Source organism: Lissotriton vulgaris, chromosome 2_1 (genome assembly GCF_964263255.1).
Source record: "Lissotriton vulgaris chromosome 2_1, aLisVul1.2, whole genome shotgun sequence".
In the NCBI taxonomy this organism is placed as follows: domain Eukaryota; kingdom Metazoa; phylum Chordata; class Amphibia; order Caudata; family Salamandridae; genus Lissotriton; species Lissotriton vulgaris.
In genome coordinates, this window is record NC_141687.1 from 1,192,154,116 (window position 1) to 1,192,171,357 (window position 17,242).

The following is a 17,242-nucleotide window of genomic DNA, read 5'->3' on the forward strand; positions in this document are numbered from 1 at the left end:
CTTCGCCTCAAGGTTTCCACACCTGTGGTCCAACGGCAATGCACTATGGATGAACTGGTCAGGGATATTTGCCTATGCTTTTCTGCCACACCCCCTCCTTCTGTTTGTGGTTCGGAGGCTCCAGCAGACGTCACTCGGTCTCATCCTGGTGACCCCTCATGGGCGCGCCAGCCCTGGTTCATAACTCCTCAAACTTCCTCTGGTTCCGTACAAGAGGCTCCCCAACAGACTGGACCTTCTCATGCAGAACCATTGAGAAATCTGGCACCTAGCCCCATGTGTCCCAACCTTGCAGTTTGGCTTGTGAGGTCAGAAAATGTGGATACCTTAATCTTCCACCTGAATGCATGAGCATTTTTAAGGAAGCGTGCAGACCTACCATCCGGGACTACAGTGCAGACAAGTAAAAGAGATTTTTGTACTTCTATCACTCACATGATATTGACCCATTTAACGCCACCATGCAAGGCATTGTCTGCTACTTACTCCACTTGTAGGTTTCTTGTCTTTCCTTTACCTCCTTCCAACTACACTTGCCTGCCGTGGCTGCCTATCTTCAGAATACACAACACATCTCTCTCTTCAGAATTCCGGCCATTAAAGTTTTCATTGAGGTCTCAAGAGTGTCATTCATCCTCTGGTCCCAACTGGCCCTGGCATGAAATGCCAACATTGTACTCACAATGCTCCTGTGTCCTCCCTTTGGGCCCCACCACTCCTGCCCCCATTTGTTCCTCACTTTGGAAAGTGCCATTTCTGGTCGCTATAACTTCACTCTGGCAAGTCAGTGAGCTACAGGCATTAAGCCCAGGAGAACCCTTCTTCCAAGTTCATAGGGAGAGGGTTTTCCTTTGCATCAGCCCCAAATTCATCCCGAAGGTGATTTCTCACCTCCACCATAACCAGTCCATTGAACTTCCTGTCTTTTTCACACAACCTAATTCAGTTTCAGACCAAGGTCTTCATACTTTGGATGTAAAGTTAGCCCTTGGTTACTATGTTAACTGAACCAAACCATTTAGGAAGTCACAACAACCTTTTTCTCCAAACCCTGTAAAGAGAGGGTTATATCCTAGTTAGGCATTGCCAGATGGATCGTTAGATGCAGTGCTAAAGCTAAGAAGACTCTGCCGGAGGACCGCTCTACAGTCTATGCACAGCATGTGTATGTATAGTCACACATGCCTTGAACGTCAAATGTTAAGTTTGTGGCATTTGAGCTGCAGATCACACACTAGTCAGAGATCGCCATCTGGTGTTGGGCCCGGATGTTTGCAGTTTGTTATTGTCTTGGAACAAGTCTTTGGAAGTCATGAGATAGGTGACTCCTCCTCTGGACAATAGTGTGCATGGGCATCAACTCCATCTTCAGATAGTTTTTTTATGCCATCGGGCTCGGATGTGTTCGCGTTCCAGTTCGGTGTTGTTACAGTCTTCGATTGCGTTTCCCAATCGACGCGCATCTCTACAAACTTCAACTCTTCGGTTCTGGTCGTCGACGCAGGCCTTTGGGCCTATCTGCGCCATTGGGCCTTTTGGCTCATGGAAAGGACTCCTTTCAAAAAGTGATAAAAAAGGGGATGATGGACGCCCTAAGTTGGCAGGGTATGCTCAGACTCGAGTCCCTTGCTCACTTTGCCACTGGATTCAAGCAAGCCCAGCTGAAGACGGCTGGAATGCCAGAAACCGGCCATGGGAAGCTTGATTCCGGTGCAGGGAAGACCTGGCTTGGCAGTTTGGGCTGGACTGTTCCCATGAGGCACAGGGTCAGACTGATTTGCATATGGCCATGTCCGAACTGGGGTGGCGGAGTGAGCTAAAGAACGGTGATGGATTAAACCCAGATCAGTTGACAGGGGGTGTTTGTATTGTCAACGCTCCGTCCATCACCCCCTTTGGTTTTCCTTTCAAAAAGTGTCCTAAATGTGGATCCAAGTTTCCACACGCTTATCTTCATGAGGTGTGTAACCTCTGCCTTTCACCTGAGCATGAGGCCAAAGACTGTCCAGCTTGTGCCTCTTTCCGCTCCAAGCAAACCATACAAGATCGTCGAGCTCGAAGAAGCATGGCTCGATCTTCAAAATCAATACCGGACAATATCTTCCAAGAAGGCATCCATATACTAGAGGAGGAGCAGATGGTAGAGGGCACATTTAGCGCCTCCGAAGACGAAGAATCCGACGTCGAAGACATCACTCCAGGGCAGCGGGTCGTAAGTACTAATGTCAAACCCTCCTACCCCCCAGTCCCCCCCCGCCCCCCCAACCAATCTATGCAAAAGCTTCGGTAACACCTTCACCTTCTGGCCTAGGTGCACACCGGGATAAAACTTCCCAAGCCCCACCAACGGGCCCGGCAAAGAACTCAATATATAAGCCACTCTGGATCGAGCCAACCTACCGTCGGTGCCAAAACCCCATCCTCGGCACCGACAGCAAAAGACAAGCCAAAAGAGAAACCATTGTCTTCATCTGCACCAATGCCTGGATCCACATCGGCGCACTCGGCACCGAAATCCACAGAGACTGAACCTTCGGATCTGAAAAATCATCGGAAACAACCAGTTTCGAAAACCACTAGCAATTAACCTTCGGATCCGAGAAAAGCATTGGAACCCACAAAACAACCAGTTCCCAAGACACCTGGCACACACACTTCTGATCCGAAAAAATCATCGGAGACAAACAAACAACCGGTGCCAAAGACCCCAAGCAAACCTTCGGAACCCAAGAAAGCTCCTGATTCCAAACCTAAGGAGCATAAGACCACTCCAAAAACTGTGCCACACAAACACACGGATCCCAAAAAATCTGCACCGAAACAACAAACTCCAGAGGACGAGCTTTTGCGACTGATCCAACCCAAAAACCTCTGGAAATAGACCCAGAATCTAGAGGATAAACTACTATATAAGAGCGAACTAAATAAATACCATAAACTAATGAGATCGGAAAAAAGCTGCCATCTCAAAAATAGAATTGATTTAGCGGACAACCCCACTAAAGAACTGTTTTCTATTTATAAAGAACTCACGATTCCAACCAGATTGGAAGCTCAAGATACTCACTCGAAAGAATTGTGTGACTCCATTGCAGATTTTTTTGTAAACAAGATTGACAAAATCCATGCTACCTTTACTAAGGATGAGGCCAGTTCTAGTAAACTTGCAGAAGCCAATAACAGCAACACGGGTACCTCTGATCTCACGCGCTTTACTACTCCAGATAAACAAGAGTTACTTAGCATCGCAAACAGCATAAAATCTGGCTCTCCGAGCGATGTTTGCCCGCCAACTCGCTGCAGAGGAGTCATGGAGACCACAATAATTGACCACATCAGCCTTATTGTATCGCTTTCCTTTAAAGAATGCAAGGTATTAGATGCTTGGAAAACCGCCCAAGTAATCCCCCTTAAAAAGGCCAACATCCACATCTCCCAATTCCAGAATCTCCGCCCCATCTCACTCCTCCCTTTTTGTGCTAAGATTGTGGAGAAAGTAGTGAATAGGCAGCTCATGAGTTATCTGAAAGAACATTCTCTCCTGCATCCCACACAATCAGGTTTTAGAGCTGGATACTCTACAGAGTCAGCCCTACTCTTTTCCACCGAGAGTCTTAGGCACATAGTTGACGAGGGAGAGAAAGCAGCGTTGGTACTTTTAGACCTAAGTGCAGCCTTTGACACCGTGCTGCACTCAACGCTGCTGTCTCGGCTATCTGGTATTGGAGTAAAGGGGTCAGCCCTTGCGTGGATGGAGTCCTTCTTGGTTAACAGGAACTTTCAGTTGCACTGCCCCCCCTTTAGGTCCTCTCTCAGAAAGGCGAGCCATGGGGTTCCTCAGGGCTCGAGTCTGAGCCCCACCTTGTTTAATATCTATATGGAACCCCTGGCTCGCATAGTTGAGACTTATGGGGTGGGCATTGTCAGCTACGCTGATGACACCCAACTGATGTTCAAGCTTACGCCCGACCACAGTGAAGATGCCACCAATTTCTCCAACTGTCTCTCTTCCGTGGCAGCTTGGATGAATAACAACTGCCTTCGCCTTAATGGCGACAAAACTGAGCTGCTGGTGGTAGGAAAATCTTCTTCCGCATGGTCTCACATGTGGTGGCCTTCGGAATTAGGCAGTCCTCCTTGTCCTGTGGCTTCGGTGCGTAACTTGGGCATCATACTGGACTCTAACCTTTCATACAAGCTCCATATCAGCAAAGTCACAGCCAGATGTTTCAGCGTACTGAAAGTTCTTCGGAAGGTATTAGACCTCCTTCCCATGGATTCCAGGAAGACCAATTTCCATGCCCTAGTAACCCCCCATCTGGACTATGGGAACGCCCTGCTACTGGGTTTGAGCAAAAAGGGACTTCACCAACTCCAGTGTGCTCAGAATGCCGCTGCGTGCCTTGTGCTCAAACTTCCTCGAAGAGCCTCAGGGAGATCTGCCTTGTCCAAACTCCACTGGCTCCCCATCAAGGAGCGAATTAAATTGAAGTCCTTATGCTTTGCCCACCGTATCGCCCACGGCACTGGTCCAGGATATCTTCATCGCTTACTCACAATACATCGGCCTACTAGGAATTTGAGATCTTCTGGAACGATGCTGTTCAAAATCCCTAAAATCACCAGAGCCAGGATGGGTGGCTGCTCGTTCAGATACTTGGCTGCCAAGGGCTGGAACGAGCTCCCACTCGAGATTCGTACGGAACCCTCCGAAATTAGGTTTCGGGGAATACTTAAAACTTTCCTATTCCCTCGCACTTAATTACTATTTCTTTCCTTGCCCTGTTTGACCTACCTTTGTTCCTTCCTCAGAGCTCCTTTGCAGTTTTCAGCGCGGGGACACTCTTTTTTTGAGTAACCAGGCGCTTTACAAATGGCTTCTATTCTATTCTATTCTATCTTAGAATTAGTCCTTCCAACAAAAGGAAAATGGACAAACCTACAGCACCTCCACTTCCTTTAAAGAAAAGAGACATTGCTACTTCTCCTTTAAGGATTCCTTCTCCTCCACAATACATCGCTCCTATCCCATCTCCAGTCCCCTCACAATCTCCTCCTCCTCCTCCTCCAGATGATGAGGGCGCCACTGGAGATGAAGGGGATGATGAACCTTTAAGGGAACCTAGTCATCCTTGCATCCAAAATGACCCATGGGCAAATTATGGCTGCAGAATACCAGGAGGTAAATTTACGTACAGACCCTATAGAAGAAGACTTCCTCATGGACACTTTTGTAACATCTCAAAGGTCTACTTCCATTCTCCCAATGGTAAAAGGGGTAATCAAACACACTCCTGAAGTCTTTAAAGACCCCATAAGGGCTAGAGTCATTAACCCCAGGGTAGAAAAAAAGTACAAGGCAGCCCCAACTGATTCTACATACAATAAAGGCCAGCTTCCCTTAGATTCCTTGGTGTCTCCAACGCCAGGAAAAGGGCTAACTCCCAAACCTCAGGCGATACTCCACCGCTTTACAAAGAGTCAAAACTCTTGGACGCATCTGTTAAAAGAACGGCGTCACAAGCAGCCAACATATGGAGAATTGCCAACACACAGGCCTTACTAGCTAGGTACGATCGGGCGCACTATGATGAACTAGAGACCCTACTACCACAACTTCCAGATCAATATAAAACAAGGTCCAATGATCTCATACAGGAAGATAAACTAATAACCAATACCTCCATTCGATGTGCTCTAGATGCGGCAGACACAGCCTCCAGAGCCATTAGTACCAGTGTTCTTTTATGCAGACATGCCTGGCTAAGGATTTCAGGGTTCAAACCCGAGGTTCAGACTACCATACAGAACCAACCCTTTGACCAAGAACACTTATTCGGACCTATGGTAGATTCATCTTTAGAAAAGATGAAAAAAGATACAGATACCGCCAAATCAATGGGAGCTTTGCAATCGCAAGCTCCCAGTAGTTCCTTTAGTCACTCCTCCTATAGGGGTGCCTCTTGAGGCTTTAACACTGAGAACTCCTCCACTTCCTATAAAAGTCCCACCAGACCTCCTCTACCAGAGGTTATTACAGAGGAGGCTACAGGGGGCAATAAACAGCAAAGGTAGAGGCAAAACTACCAATACTCGCACTACCTCCACCTCCAAACAATGACTTTGCACTGCTCCCCTGGACCATTTACCCCGGTCGGGGGAAGATTGACACAGTTCCTACCTGTCTGGAACACCATTACCACGGACAGGTGGGTGAGACAAATCATCCAATCCGGTTATTGCCTTGAGCTCACTTCAACTCCCCCAAACATACCACCCAATCAGTGTCCAATGTCAACAGAGCATTTAACGCTTCTAAAACAAGAAGTGCTTTCCCTCCTGCAGAAACGTGCAATAGAACCATCAAAACACAGGGGTTTACTCCCTGTATTTTGTAATTCCAAAGAAGGATGGGACCCTGAGACCCATACTGGACCTCAGACCATTAAACCTTTACATACAATCAGACCATTTTCACATGGTCACTCTTCAACAGGTCCTTCCTCTACTCAAGCAAGGCGATTTCCTTGCCACTTTAGATCTCAAGGACGCATACTTCTACATTCCCATACACCCTGCCCACAGGAAATATCTTCGATTTGTAGTGGACGGTCAGCATTATCAATTTAAGGTTCTCCCATTCGGAGTTACCACAGCACCCAGAGTATTCACAAAATGTCTAGCAGTAGTAGCAGCCCACTTAAGAAGACAACAAATTCACGTCTTCCCATACTTGGACAACTGGCTCATAAAAGCCAAGTCGCATACCCAGTGTGTAAATCACACACACACCACAATCCAACTACTTCACAACTTAGGGTTTACAATAAATCTCCCAAAGTCTCACATCCAACCATCCCGCATCCAACAATATCTAGATGCCACAATAGACACCTCAAATGGCCTTGCATATCCCAATCCAGCCAGGATAGCAAGTATGCAGGCCCTTATAACAAAATTCCAACCGCAGTACTCACTTCCAGCTCGAGTGTTTATGCAACTAATAGGAATGATGGTCTCTTGCATATTCATAGTACCTCATGCAAGACTCCAGATACTCCCTTATAGGAATGCTTAGCACGTCAGTGGAACCAAGCTCAAGGTCGGCTAAAAGATCTGGTGTTAGTAGACGGCCGCACACATTGCTCTCTGCAGTGGTGGAACACCCTAAACCTTTCCAAAGGGTGACCGTTCCTAGAGCTACTCCACATCAATCATTTGGAGCTACTAGCAATCTTTCTGCCATTAAAAGCATTCTAAAAACACATCAGGCAATGCTGTTGTAGTCCGGGCGGACAACATAACAGCCATGTATTATCTACAAAAACAAGGGGGGACACACTCTGCAGCTCTCTTAACTAGCACAGAGCATAAGGAGATGGGCAATTTCTCAAAACATACTCCTTTTATCCCAACATCTTCCAGGAATACAGAATCAGATGGCAGATCTGTTAAGTCATAAGACAAAACAGATTCACGAGTGGAAACTTCCTCCACAAGTCCTTCAACCATTTTTCCAAATGTGGGCGCATCCAGAGATAGATCTCTTTGCCACACATTCAAACACAAAATGCCCAAGCTTCGCCGCCAGATATCCACACTTATTGTCCAAAGGCAATGTGATCTGGATGAATTGGTCAAGCAGATTTACCTAAGATTTTCCGCCTCTCCCACTCATTCCATTAGTGGTACGCAAGCTGCAACAAGAGTCACTAACACTGATCCTAGTTGCTCCAACACCAGCCAGACAGCCATGGTACACAACATTGCTGGAACTATCAGTAGTCCCGCACCAAAAACGACATCTCTCCCCACAACTCTTAACACAGAACCATGTAGAGAACAGACACCCAGATCCAGCACAGCTCAACCTGGCGATCTGGCTCCTGAACTCCTAGATTTTGGTTACCTCAGTCGCCCACCTGATTGCATGAACGTCATCAAAGAAGCTAGACGTCCCACCACTAGAGCCTGCTGTGCAGCCAAGTAGAAAAGATTTGTGATATACTGTGCCAATAACACAATGAATCTTCTAGATGCGTCCATTCAGCACATCATGTTACCTGCTGCATCTTCAAAGATGTAATCTAGCATACACATCAATCAGATTACATCACGCTGCCATAGCAACCTACCTGCAAAACTGACAACATTTGTCATTGTTCAGGGTACCTGCCATTAAAGCATTTATGGAAGGCCTCAAAAGAATAATTCCTCCCAAGGTACCACCTTCCCCAGTGTGGAATCTAAACATCGTCCTCACTAGGTTAATGGGTTTTCCATTTGAACCTCTGTGTAGGAGAGTAGGGTCTGCTATCCTATGGTCACCCCAATTTTTTTGCTTTTTGCTTCACTGGTTTATGACTTAATGTGGCTGTGGGCCTGCTAATCAGACCCACAGCCTGCTGTTCTCTCTCTAAATTACTGCCAAAGAACCCTAGGTGCATTACGAATTGGAACTGGTTCACCTTATTGGCCCCTGTAACAGTGTACCCTAGGTACCCAGGGCATAGGTGTTTCCAAGGCCTACTAGGGGCTGCAGCATGTATTGTGCCACCCCTGGCCTGGCCTCCATATTTGACACAACTGGCTGATCACTCAGCTGGGGTAAGTTGGTGTAATCACCTCTTACTTAGATGTAGTATCCCTATATCTAACCTTAAACTGGACACATATGTTCCTATCAGCCACTCCTATGGAAGGCCTCATCAAACCTGGAGGCAGAGTGCTTGGAAATAATTGGAATGGTGCTCTAGCATGAGCTGAGCCTGTCTGCAGCTGTCGGGGACCACTCCCTTAGCTGTTCCGGGATATTGCCATACCATATACTCTTAAGTGCATTATAATCCTCGCGGTTATATGCTAACTTTGGTTTGGCTTTATCAAAACATGTCGAGTAAGGTGTCATACGATTTGGAATACTATCCCCTCGACAGTTCTGTCGACGGGGATAGCATTCCACCCTTCTAGAGGGACACGACATGTGTGTAGCCTTAACCCCGGTTAAAGTTAACCAGAGCCTCAGCGTCACAAAATGGACGCTGCCACCACAGACACAAGTCTGACCTCCTGCTGCTGGGAGTCCTTCCAGCGAGGGAGGCTTGGACAAAGGGTTTCCTGCCTTGGGAGGTGCGAGCACCACCCCAGACAGGATTTTGTTTATTGGGTAGGACAGGGCTGAATAGATTAAGACATGCCCAGGGCACACAAGGTGTCCCCGTGCATAAGACAGTCCAAACCGGTCCTGGGACTTACCAGACCCAGGCCTGGCGAGGAGCTGGACAAAGGAAAGGGGGTGTAACCGCCCCCCTTCCTGGTCCCACCCAGAGGAGGGACCTAGCAGGTGATCCACTTTAAACAAAGAAGACGACTGGACTTCGACATTCTGCTGCACAGAAGACTGAAGAGCATCTCCCTTGTGGCCTAGGAGTGGCCACCCTGTGAACACAGGTACCAACCAGCAACTCGACGTCTGCTTTGCCGCCGCCTCCCGCCGGAGCCCGAGCCCAGAGCCTGACAAGACCCAGACTCCCAGACTTCTCACAGCCCGATCCACTGTCCCTGCAAAGAAGGGACCCTTGGAGGTACCGAGAGACGTGGGACCGGACCTCTTGAAGGACACCCGAAGAGCTGACTGCGCAGCATCCGAGGCACCCTCGACGTTGTGCTTTGGGGACTGAGAACCCCCACCACCGAGCAGCCCTTGCACCGAAGATCAGCCCCCCCAGCATCTCCACGATCTGCGTGGGGCCCTTTTGCATTGTGCCACTCGTCGCGCCATCCCGGCCACTAGCCACGTGGTCAGCGGCCATCTTGGAGACGAAACCGACGAACTACACTGCGGGTCTGGTTGCTCCAGACTTGCCCTCGCTCCTGTAAAAGGGAGCACCCGCTCTGACCTTGCTGGTCCGAGTGATGAGCCTTTTTCGATTCCTGTGTGGCTTGCATTAGCCAAGGCCTGTTTGCTTCAATCAAGTTGCCGACACCGCCAACAGAAATAAGCCTGCGTGGGACAGCTCGTGATCGACTCCTGGACGTCCTCGACCCCCGGTGTCCTCGTGGCTGCAGAGAGAAGCTACACCTCAACGCCTGTTTGCACCCGACATCGCCTAGTTCCAATCTGGTTCCACGGTAGTCACTGGCTAGTGACTTTGAACATTGTCCCCTCTGCTTTCAGGTCTTCACATCTTCAGATCCACCCTTGGATCCACCGGAACTCTTCACATCGAGCCGCCTGCAGCATCTTCAGCTCCAAGCACCATCGACCAGCGTGACGAAACCCGACACTACTTCGACTTCTGTGGGTGAGGTAACTCGGCAACGCCGGTGTTCCCACACTGGTACCCACCTCTAGGGCCTGTGTCTTAAGTTTTAGCTTTCTAGGTCACTCGGAAGGTTCCTAATTAACTAACTTTTTAACTTTTACGAACCATAGACATTGCATTGGTGAGTGCGTGCACTTTAAACACTGCACCCGAGTCCCGCGGGCCTTTCCCGACTTAGTCACTGCTAGTCCCGAACAGCTCCAGCGATTCCCAAGGCCCTAGGCCTGTTTTCTCTTCGATTGGTATCTCTTATACCACTTTCTTAGTATATGGTTTAGGTGGCCCCTAGGGCTCATCCATATTGTGCAACTTTTGTGTATTTTAAACTGTGGTTTGTTTAACGCTTGTGCTTCTGTGCTCATAAAGAGTTCAGGGGATATTTGTAGTTAATAAATATATATATATTTTCAATATATATCTGTGTGGTGTCCTTTCATGTGGTATTCAAGGGGGTTGTATATGGTAATACAGCTGGCTTCACATGCCTTTCAGAGTTTAGCCTAAGACTGCTTTGTCCACGTTACCACTAGGATAACTGGTCTATAAGGTTGACTTACAACCAATCATCATAAGGGTTGCTTGGCATGGTACAAGGTGATCACTAGAATTAGTGAGCATCACATACCAGGCCAACTTCTCACACTCTCCATAAATCTGAGCTACAATTTCTTACATAGAAAGTCGCTTACCTTGTTGCGATCACATCTCTCAGAAGAGTCAGTAAGCTACAGGCACGAACTATTCAAGAACCGTTTTTACAACTCCATCATAACAAAGGGGTTCTCAAAACCAATCCCAAATTCCTTCCAAAAGTTATTACTCCCTTCCATCTCAACCAATCTGTAGAGTTGCTAGTCTTCTTCTTGCAACCACGAACAGTAGCAGAAAGAGCTCTTTATAGACTAGACGTAAAAAGAGCACTTCTTTACACCACCACATAAAGACAATCCCATATCATAATCTCGAATTGCAAGGTGGATTGTCAAATGTATACAAATTTGCTATCACAAAGCAAAACGTACACTTTCGCAAAATAGGGGCTTCCATGACATTTTTAGGAAACATTCCCTTGGATGATATCTGAAAAGCAGCTACATGGTCTACACCGCACACATTCACAAAACACTATTGTGCAGATGTGCAAGCAAAACAACAAGCTAGTGTGGGCCAGGCTGTACTCAAAACACTATTTCAGACTACTGCAACAGATACTGGTGGTCGCCACTAAAGGGACAGTACTGCTATGCAATCTATGCATAGTGTGTGACCGGCAGCTCATATGCCTCGAATGGAAAATGCTACTTACAAGTATGCATGTGTTATTGGCATGTAGAACTGCAGATTCACACACGCCCTTTCACCTCCCTGACTACCTTTATCTGTACCAGTATTATCTTCATTAGATAAAACATACATGGACATCTCTTTCTGTTTCTCACAAAACTCCATAATTTCCCTTATTGGTGAAAAAACAATCTGAAGATGGAGTCGATGCCCATGTGCACTATTGTCCAGAGGAGGAGTCACTTATCTTGTGACTTCCTAAGACTTGTTCCAAGATAATAACAAACTGCAAACATCCGGGCCCAACACCAGATGGCGATCGATGCATAGTCTGTGAATCTGCATCTCTACATGCCAAGAACAGATGCATACTGGTAAGTAGCATTTTCCTTACCCTGCAAGCATCTGTTCGTGTCATGTAGTGATGCAGAGCCACATGCACCCATCTTCCCTCCCCAGACACCAGTGGCCGTTGCAGTGATCTTTTAATCTCAATTTCCTGTTTCTTCGCATGGACATCTCTCTATATATCGCTTTGCTCCACTTTCCATCCTTGAGGAAATCAATCGAATAATGGAGTCGTTGATCATGTGCATTACGAGCAAGAGGAGGAGTCACTATCATGATCATGTGTATTACGAGCAAGAGGAGGAGTCACTATCCCTCGTTAGTACACACATATCCGGGCCCAGCACTAGATGACAGGAGTAAGCACAGAATGTGAATTCTACAGCACTATATGCCACAAACTAATACTACCTACGTGCCAGAGTTTGTTTATTTTTTTTATTCCTTGTTCGGGAAGGAGGGCTGTCGGGCCCCCCTTCCCAGGGCTTATCTGAAACGGGAAGGGGGCTATTACGCTATTACGGCCCGGAGACTCCTTCCCCCGGGGACCGGTGTTTATTTTTTTGAAATGTATTTGTTTTTTTAAAAGAATGCAAGAGGGGTTTGCAAGACCCCCGATTTCCCCCCCCTCCCTGGGCTGATTTTGGCCCGGGGACCCCACGCCCTGGGACCTGCTCTTATTGTACATTTTTTGTTTGTTTTATCACACAAGACAAGGGCCCCATCCAGTGCGGATATATATGTACATATATATCGCATAGTCCCCCTCCCCTCCCCTGGCCGGTTTCGGTCCCAGGGACCCCCTTTCCCCGGGGTAGGCCTTTTTAAAAAAAAAAAAAAAAAAAATACATTTTCTTTCAAGGGAAAGGGGCTGAGCGCCCCCTTTCCAGGACATTTTTGGCACCAGGAATCTCTTTTCCCGGGGCCTCTTATTTGTGAACCGTGGGGGAGCCTGAAGGCCCGTTTGGTCCCTGCCAACTCTCCGCCTCCTGCAGGAGCCAGCATTGCTTTTACACACAGGGAGCTGCTGACATGCAGCTCCCTGAGTATAAAAGCAAATTGTGTTCCTCTTTGACCAAGCAAGAGCAAAATGCTGTCACTTGCTCAAAGCGGAGCACTGTTTGCTATGGCATGGCTCGAGCATAGCAAACTGCAATGTCCTGGAAGTGGGCACCCCGTGACATTGCTGGAACTGGCCCTGGAGGGTGGCTGTCCCCAGGGCCATTATTGGTTCCTAGAGCCCCTCGTTTCTTTTCGACGTGGAGGTGGTGGTCCACAAAGGACCCCCTTCATTATTTTACTAGATTTGCCTGCGGAGGTGGCAGTCCCCAGGTCTGCGGGAGGGGTTGGCCGGGCCGACGGTGCATTGGGGCCCCTGCAATTTTTTAAATTATTTGCCCCATCAAGAAAGCGGTCCCCTGGGCTGCGGGTGGTCCGTGAGGCCCCCACATTGAATTTTATTAAAACCTTGGGGTGACTTAGACTGCGCAGCCCCACGCCGCACTATGTTCAAGTAAAGCCCTGGGGAGGAGGCGGTGCCCTGGCTAGCTGGTGGTTTATGTGCCCCCCACACTCATTTGTAATATAGACCCGGGGAGGTGGTGGTCCCTGGGGCTACTTTAAGCTCCTGGAGGGGGGCCCGTGCGCCCCTCTCCTTTTTCAGACCCCATTGCCCTCTGGAACTGGCCCATTTGTGGGCTAAGTAAACAGAAATCGGGTTTACCAAGATTTTTTTTTTCCATGCTTTTGAGCCATGGCGAGGTTTTTGGGAAACCCCTGCACCAAATCTATGGGCTCAAAGTGTCCCTACCCTAACCCCTTTTTCTTTTTTTTATTCTTTTTTTTGTGGGATTCCCAAGATGGCTGCTAACACTCCCTAGCTGAATTATTGGCAGGCAATCAATTTTTAGTAGGATTAGTGATTCCACTGCAAGGACTTGCACCCCCAGATATCTAATTTTTTTTAAGTTAGATATCTAACAAACTACTGAACGGAGTTACACCAAATCACAAAAAGCACACTTTCTTGACCAAGATCTAGCTGTCTGCCAAATTTGATGTAATTCCGTTCAGCAGTTCGGGCTGTAGTAGTGTTCAAAAAATGCAAAATCCCTATAGACATTAACATGGGTGAAAAGTATTTTGGGACCCCCCTTTTTTTTGGGGGGGCGCCCGCTTGACGGATCACCGTAAAACTTTCAACACAGCAGCTGAACCAAAAAGAAGAAGTTTTGAGAACTTGTTGTTGATTCGTCAAGCGGTGCCAAAGTTGTTGGCAAACCTTTAAATGCTTTTCCTATGAAAACTTTAGTCCCAACTATAACTACCTACTGGCGACCTCCATTAGGTAACATATATATTTATATATCCTACTGGCTATAGCCAGTAGGTAGTTATAGTTAGGACCAAAGTTTCCATACGAAAAGCGTTTTTTGTTTTGGGTGTGTGAGTGACTGTATTGGTGTGGGAGTGATTCTGTGGATGATGTCATCAGTGATTTAATCAGTGATGTCACTGACCATGTCATGAGTGAATCAGTATGTGAGGTCATAGGCCATTGCGGGTGCGTAAGTTCTAGTTAGCTCAGGTAACTATAACTGCTGAATTTCCATGGATTTGTACATGTGAACCCTGAGCCTAAATATAACGTCCCTATAACCTTGTTTTTTTGAGAGAGGGAGAGAGACTGACTAGATCTCAGAGGAGCTCTAGAATATTCTACTTATTGGAGTGAATAAAAACCCAAGTTCTATTGAGTTGAGGAAAATACCAAAGGCAGAATGGGAAATGAAGCGCACACTATGTTCCTCTTGTTTGTTGGCGCCATGGACATCTTTCTACTTTAGTTCAGTCTTGATGACTGGGTTTTTCTTTTAAAGTTTAAATCCTCGATCATCTGACAAAGCAATTGGATGTCAGTTCACCAACTGGGTTTCATGTGAAGTTTATTCAGCATTCTATTCTCTCTTCCAGTTCTCCCAACACCGCAGCCCACAGACGATGTGGAAGTCTACTTTGAGACCCCCGCTGACGATAGCGAGCATGCACGCTTCCAAAAGGCCAAGGAGCAGCTGGAGATCAGAAACCACAACCGCATGGACCGGGTGAGCCTTTCCTTGTAACCTTGTGGGAGGGTTCCATTTTGCAAGATTAACAAGGTTACACAGGTTTGACGGTGTCGATGCTGGGCAGGGTTTTTAGTGAGAATCCGAAGAAAAGGCTCCATAACAAGTTGTGTTCAATGGCAACATCTTGCTTACTGTGAGCTCCATTAGTTTCTTACTTGGCTTTATTATACAGTAGCGATAGCCACTGTGTAGTTATGGTTCATAAATGTTTCCATTGATAATGCATTTTGATTTGCCTATTACTTGTGACCTAGTGAATGGATTTACACGAAACATGTCAGTCTACTTAATTGGTCAGCTACGTTTTAGCATTCCAACGTTTGTGAAAAACAGTCCAAGAGGATTTTGTTTTTTAAATGTGGTGGTTGACAAAACACATAATTTTGGATTCTCATTTTAGCTCCGGTAGGAAATGGTGCTCACATCTACAGTCCCAACAGATAAACTGATTTAACCCAAACTTGGCATGAAAGCAGGACTTAACTCACAAGACAATACTTTTTCTAGATTGGTGTAACTTTGTTTAATAGTTTTTTAGCTTTAAGTGTGTAAAAATAGTTCTGAAGTAGTCTTTAAAGGGGTGACTATTTTGAATCTCTCTGCTGTTTTAAATCGCAAGTCATGACAAGCAAAACCTGTCAATCACACTTTAAATGTTTAGAAAGTGCCATCTTGAAATCCATCACAATGGCTTTCAAGGGTAACAAACCACTTGCAGGCATTTGTAAATTTGTTGTGTGGAATTTATGCCTGACAAGAAGCACAAGTCCGTCAAACCGTCCTTAAATTTTTATTCCAATCATATGCCTTATCTGCTAGTAATATATATCCAATAACAACTGTGCGCTGTAGACTTATTACACAAATATTTGCTAAATAGGCAGATGGGGTTACGATTCACACTTACGAACATGACTCATACTTCAGTGATGTCTGACAACTACTGGAGAGTGGTGGGCCGGGCAAATGAGTGGGTGCATGCACCTGTAAGTACATTCACTAGATTGCCGACATGCATTACATTTTTGTTTTAAAGTTTTTATTTATTTATAAAGTTTTATATAACGCGAACAAGATCCAGAGGGATAACAGAGCGCTTTACAATATGATGGGAGGAAGGAACAAAAGCAATATCTATAACAATATCCATAGGAGGAAGGGGAGAAAGAAAATACAGTGCAAAATACAACTAGGAGTGTAATACAAAGAACAGGTGTAGGCGGGAAGCAAGGGTGAAACACAGTGTACAAGGGGGAGCTGTATCAAAAGTAAGAACAAAGTTAGCAGGTGCAATGTCAACGGCCCGTGAGTCTAACCCTATTAGGTTATGAATTTGTTCATTAGGAATCTTTTGGCTTCCACTTTGGATGCAGTCATTGAGGAGATTCTGCGAACCTCCGGTGGGAGAGAGTTCCAAATCTTAGGGGCAGCTCCGGGAAAGCTTGGTGATAACTTCTCTTTTTCTTAAGGATGAGTGGTTTCAGGAGGAGGGTAGGGACGCTTCTTGAAGCTCTTATGCCAGAGGATAATTTAAGTTTTTGGCAAGGTACGTAGGAGTATTAAGGTGAAGGGCTTTGTGTGTAAGAACCGCAATCTTTAATTGAATTCGTGCTTCGAAGGGCAACCAATTGAGGGATTTTAGGACTGGGGATAGGTTATCTTTTCGCTTGGTATCAGTAACCAGTCTAGCAGGCGAGTTAAATGCAGCCCTTAATGGAGCCAAAGAGTATTTGCGAAGGTCACAGAGGGTAGCACTGCCATAATCTAACCTCGGCAAGACAACGGTAAAATGTTTAACTTGAAATGGTAATGTAATGCATGTCTGCGATTTAGTAAGCATTAGAACATTGTAGTTAAATACATTTAAAAAATATATAAAATAGTCACTAACCTTGCTGCACGTCTCTGCTCCAGTCCGGACCCCAGCCAAGTCCCCTAACCAATCCTGGTGCTGCTCCTATGCTGTTAAACAGCTGAAGAGAAGCATCAGGAATGAATGGTGCAGGCTCTCACAGTTGCCCCAAGGGCACTGGAGGCCTGTGCTTTCTCTCAAGCTGGGTTAGAGAGGTTTAAAGTGCTCAAATTTACTGGTTTTTGCAAGGCAGCTGGCTAAAGTGACAGGCGCACTTTAAACGTATGCCCCCAGCTCACCACTTC

The 17,242-nt window shown here is 46.6% G+C and overlaps 1 protein-coding gene across 10 annotated transcripts in view; it reads left to right on the forward strand.

Moving 5' to 3' along the window:
- The window catches only part of APLP2 (amyloid beta precursor like protein 2), a 640,140-nt gene that overhangs the window by 365,928 nt on the left and 256,970 nt on the right, over positions 1 to 17,242 (forward strand). For all 10 annotated transcript variants that reach the window (XM_086956906.1, XM_086956911.1, XM_086956909.1 and 7 more), the window contains one exon: positions 14,931 to 15,061. In XM_086956906.1, coding sequence (XP_086813032.1) covers positions 14,931 to 15,061 — 131 coding nt within the window. The remainder of the gene's footprint in view (positions 1 to 14,930; positions 15,062 to 17,242) is intronic.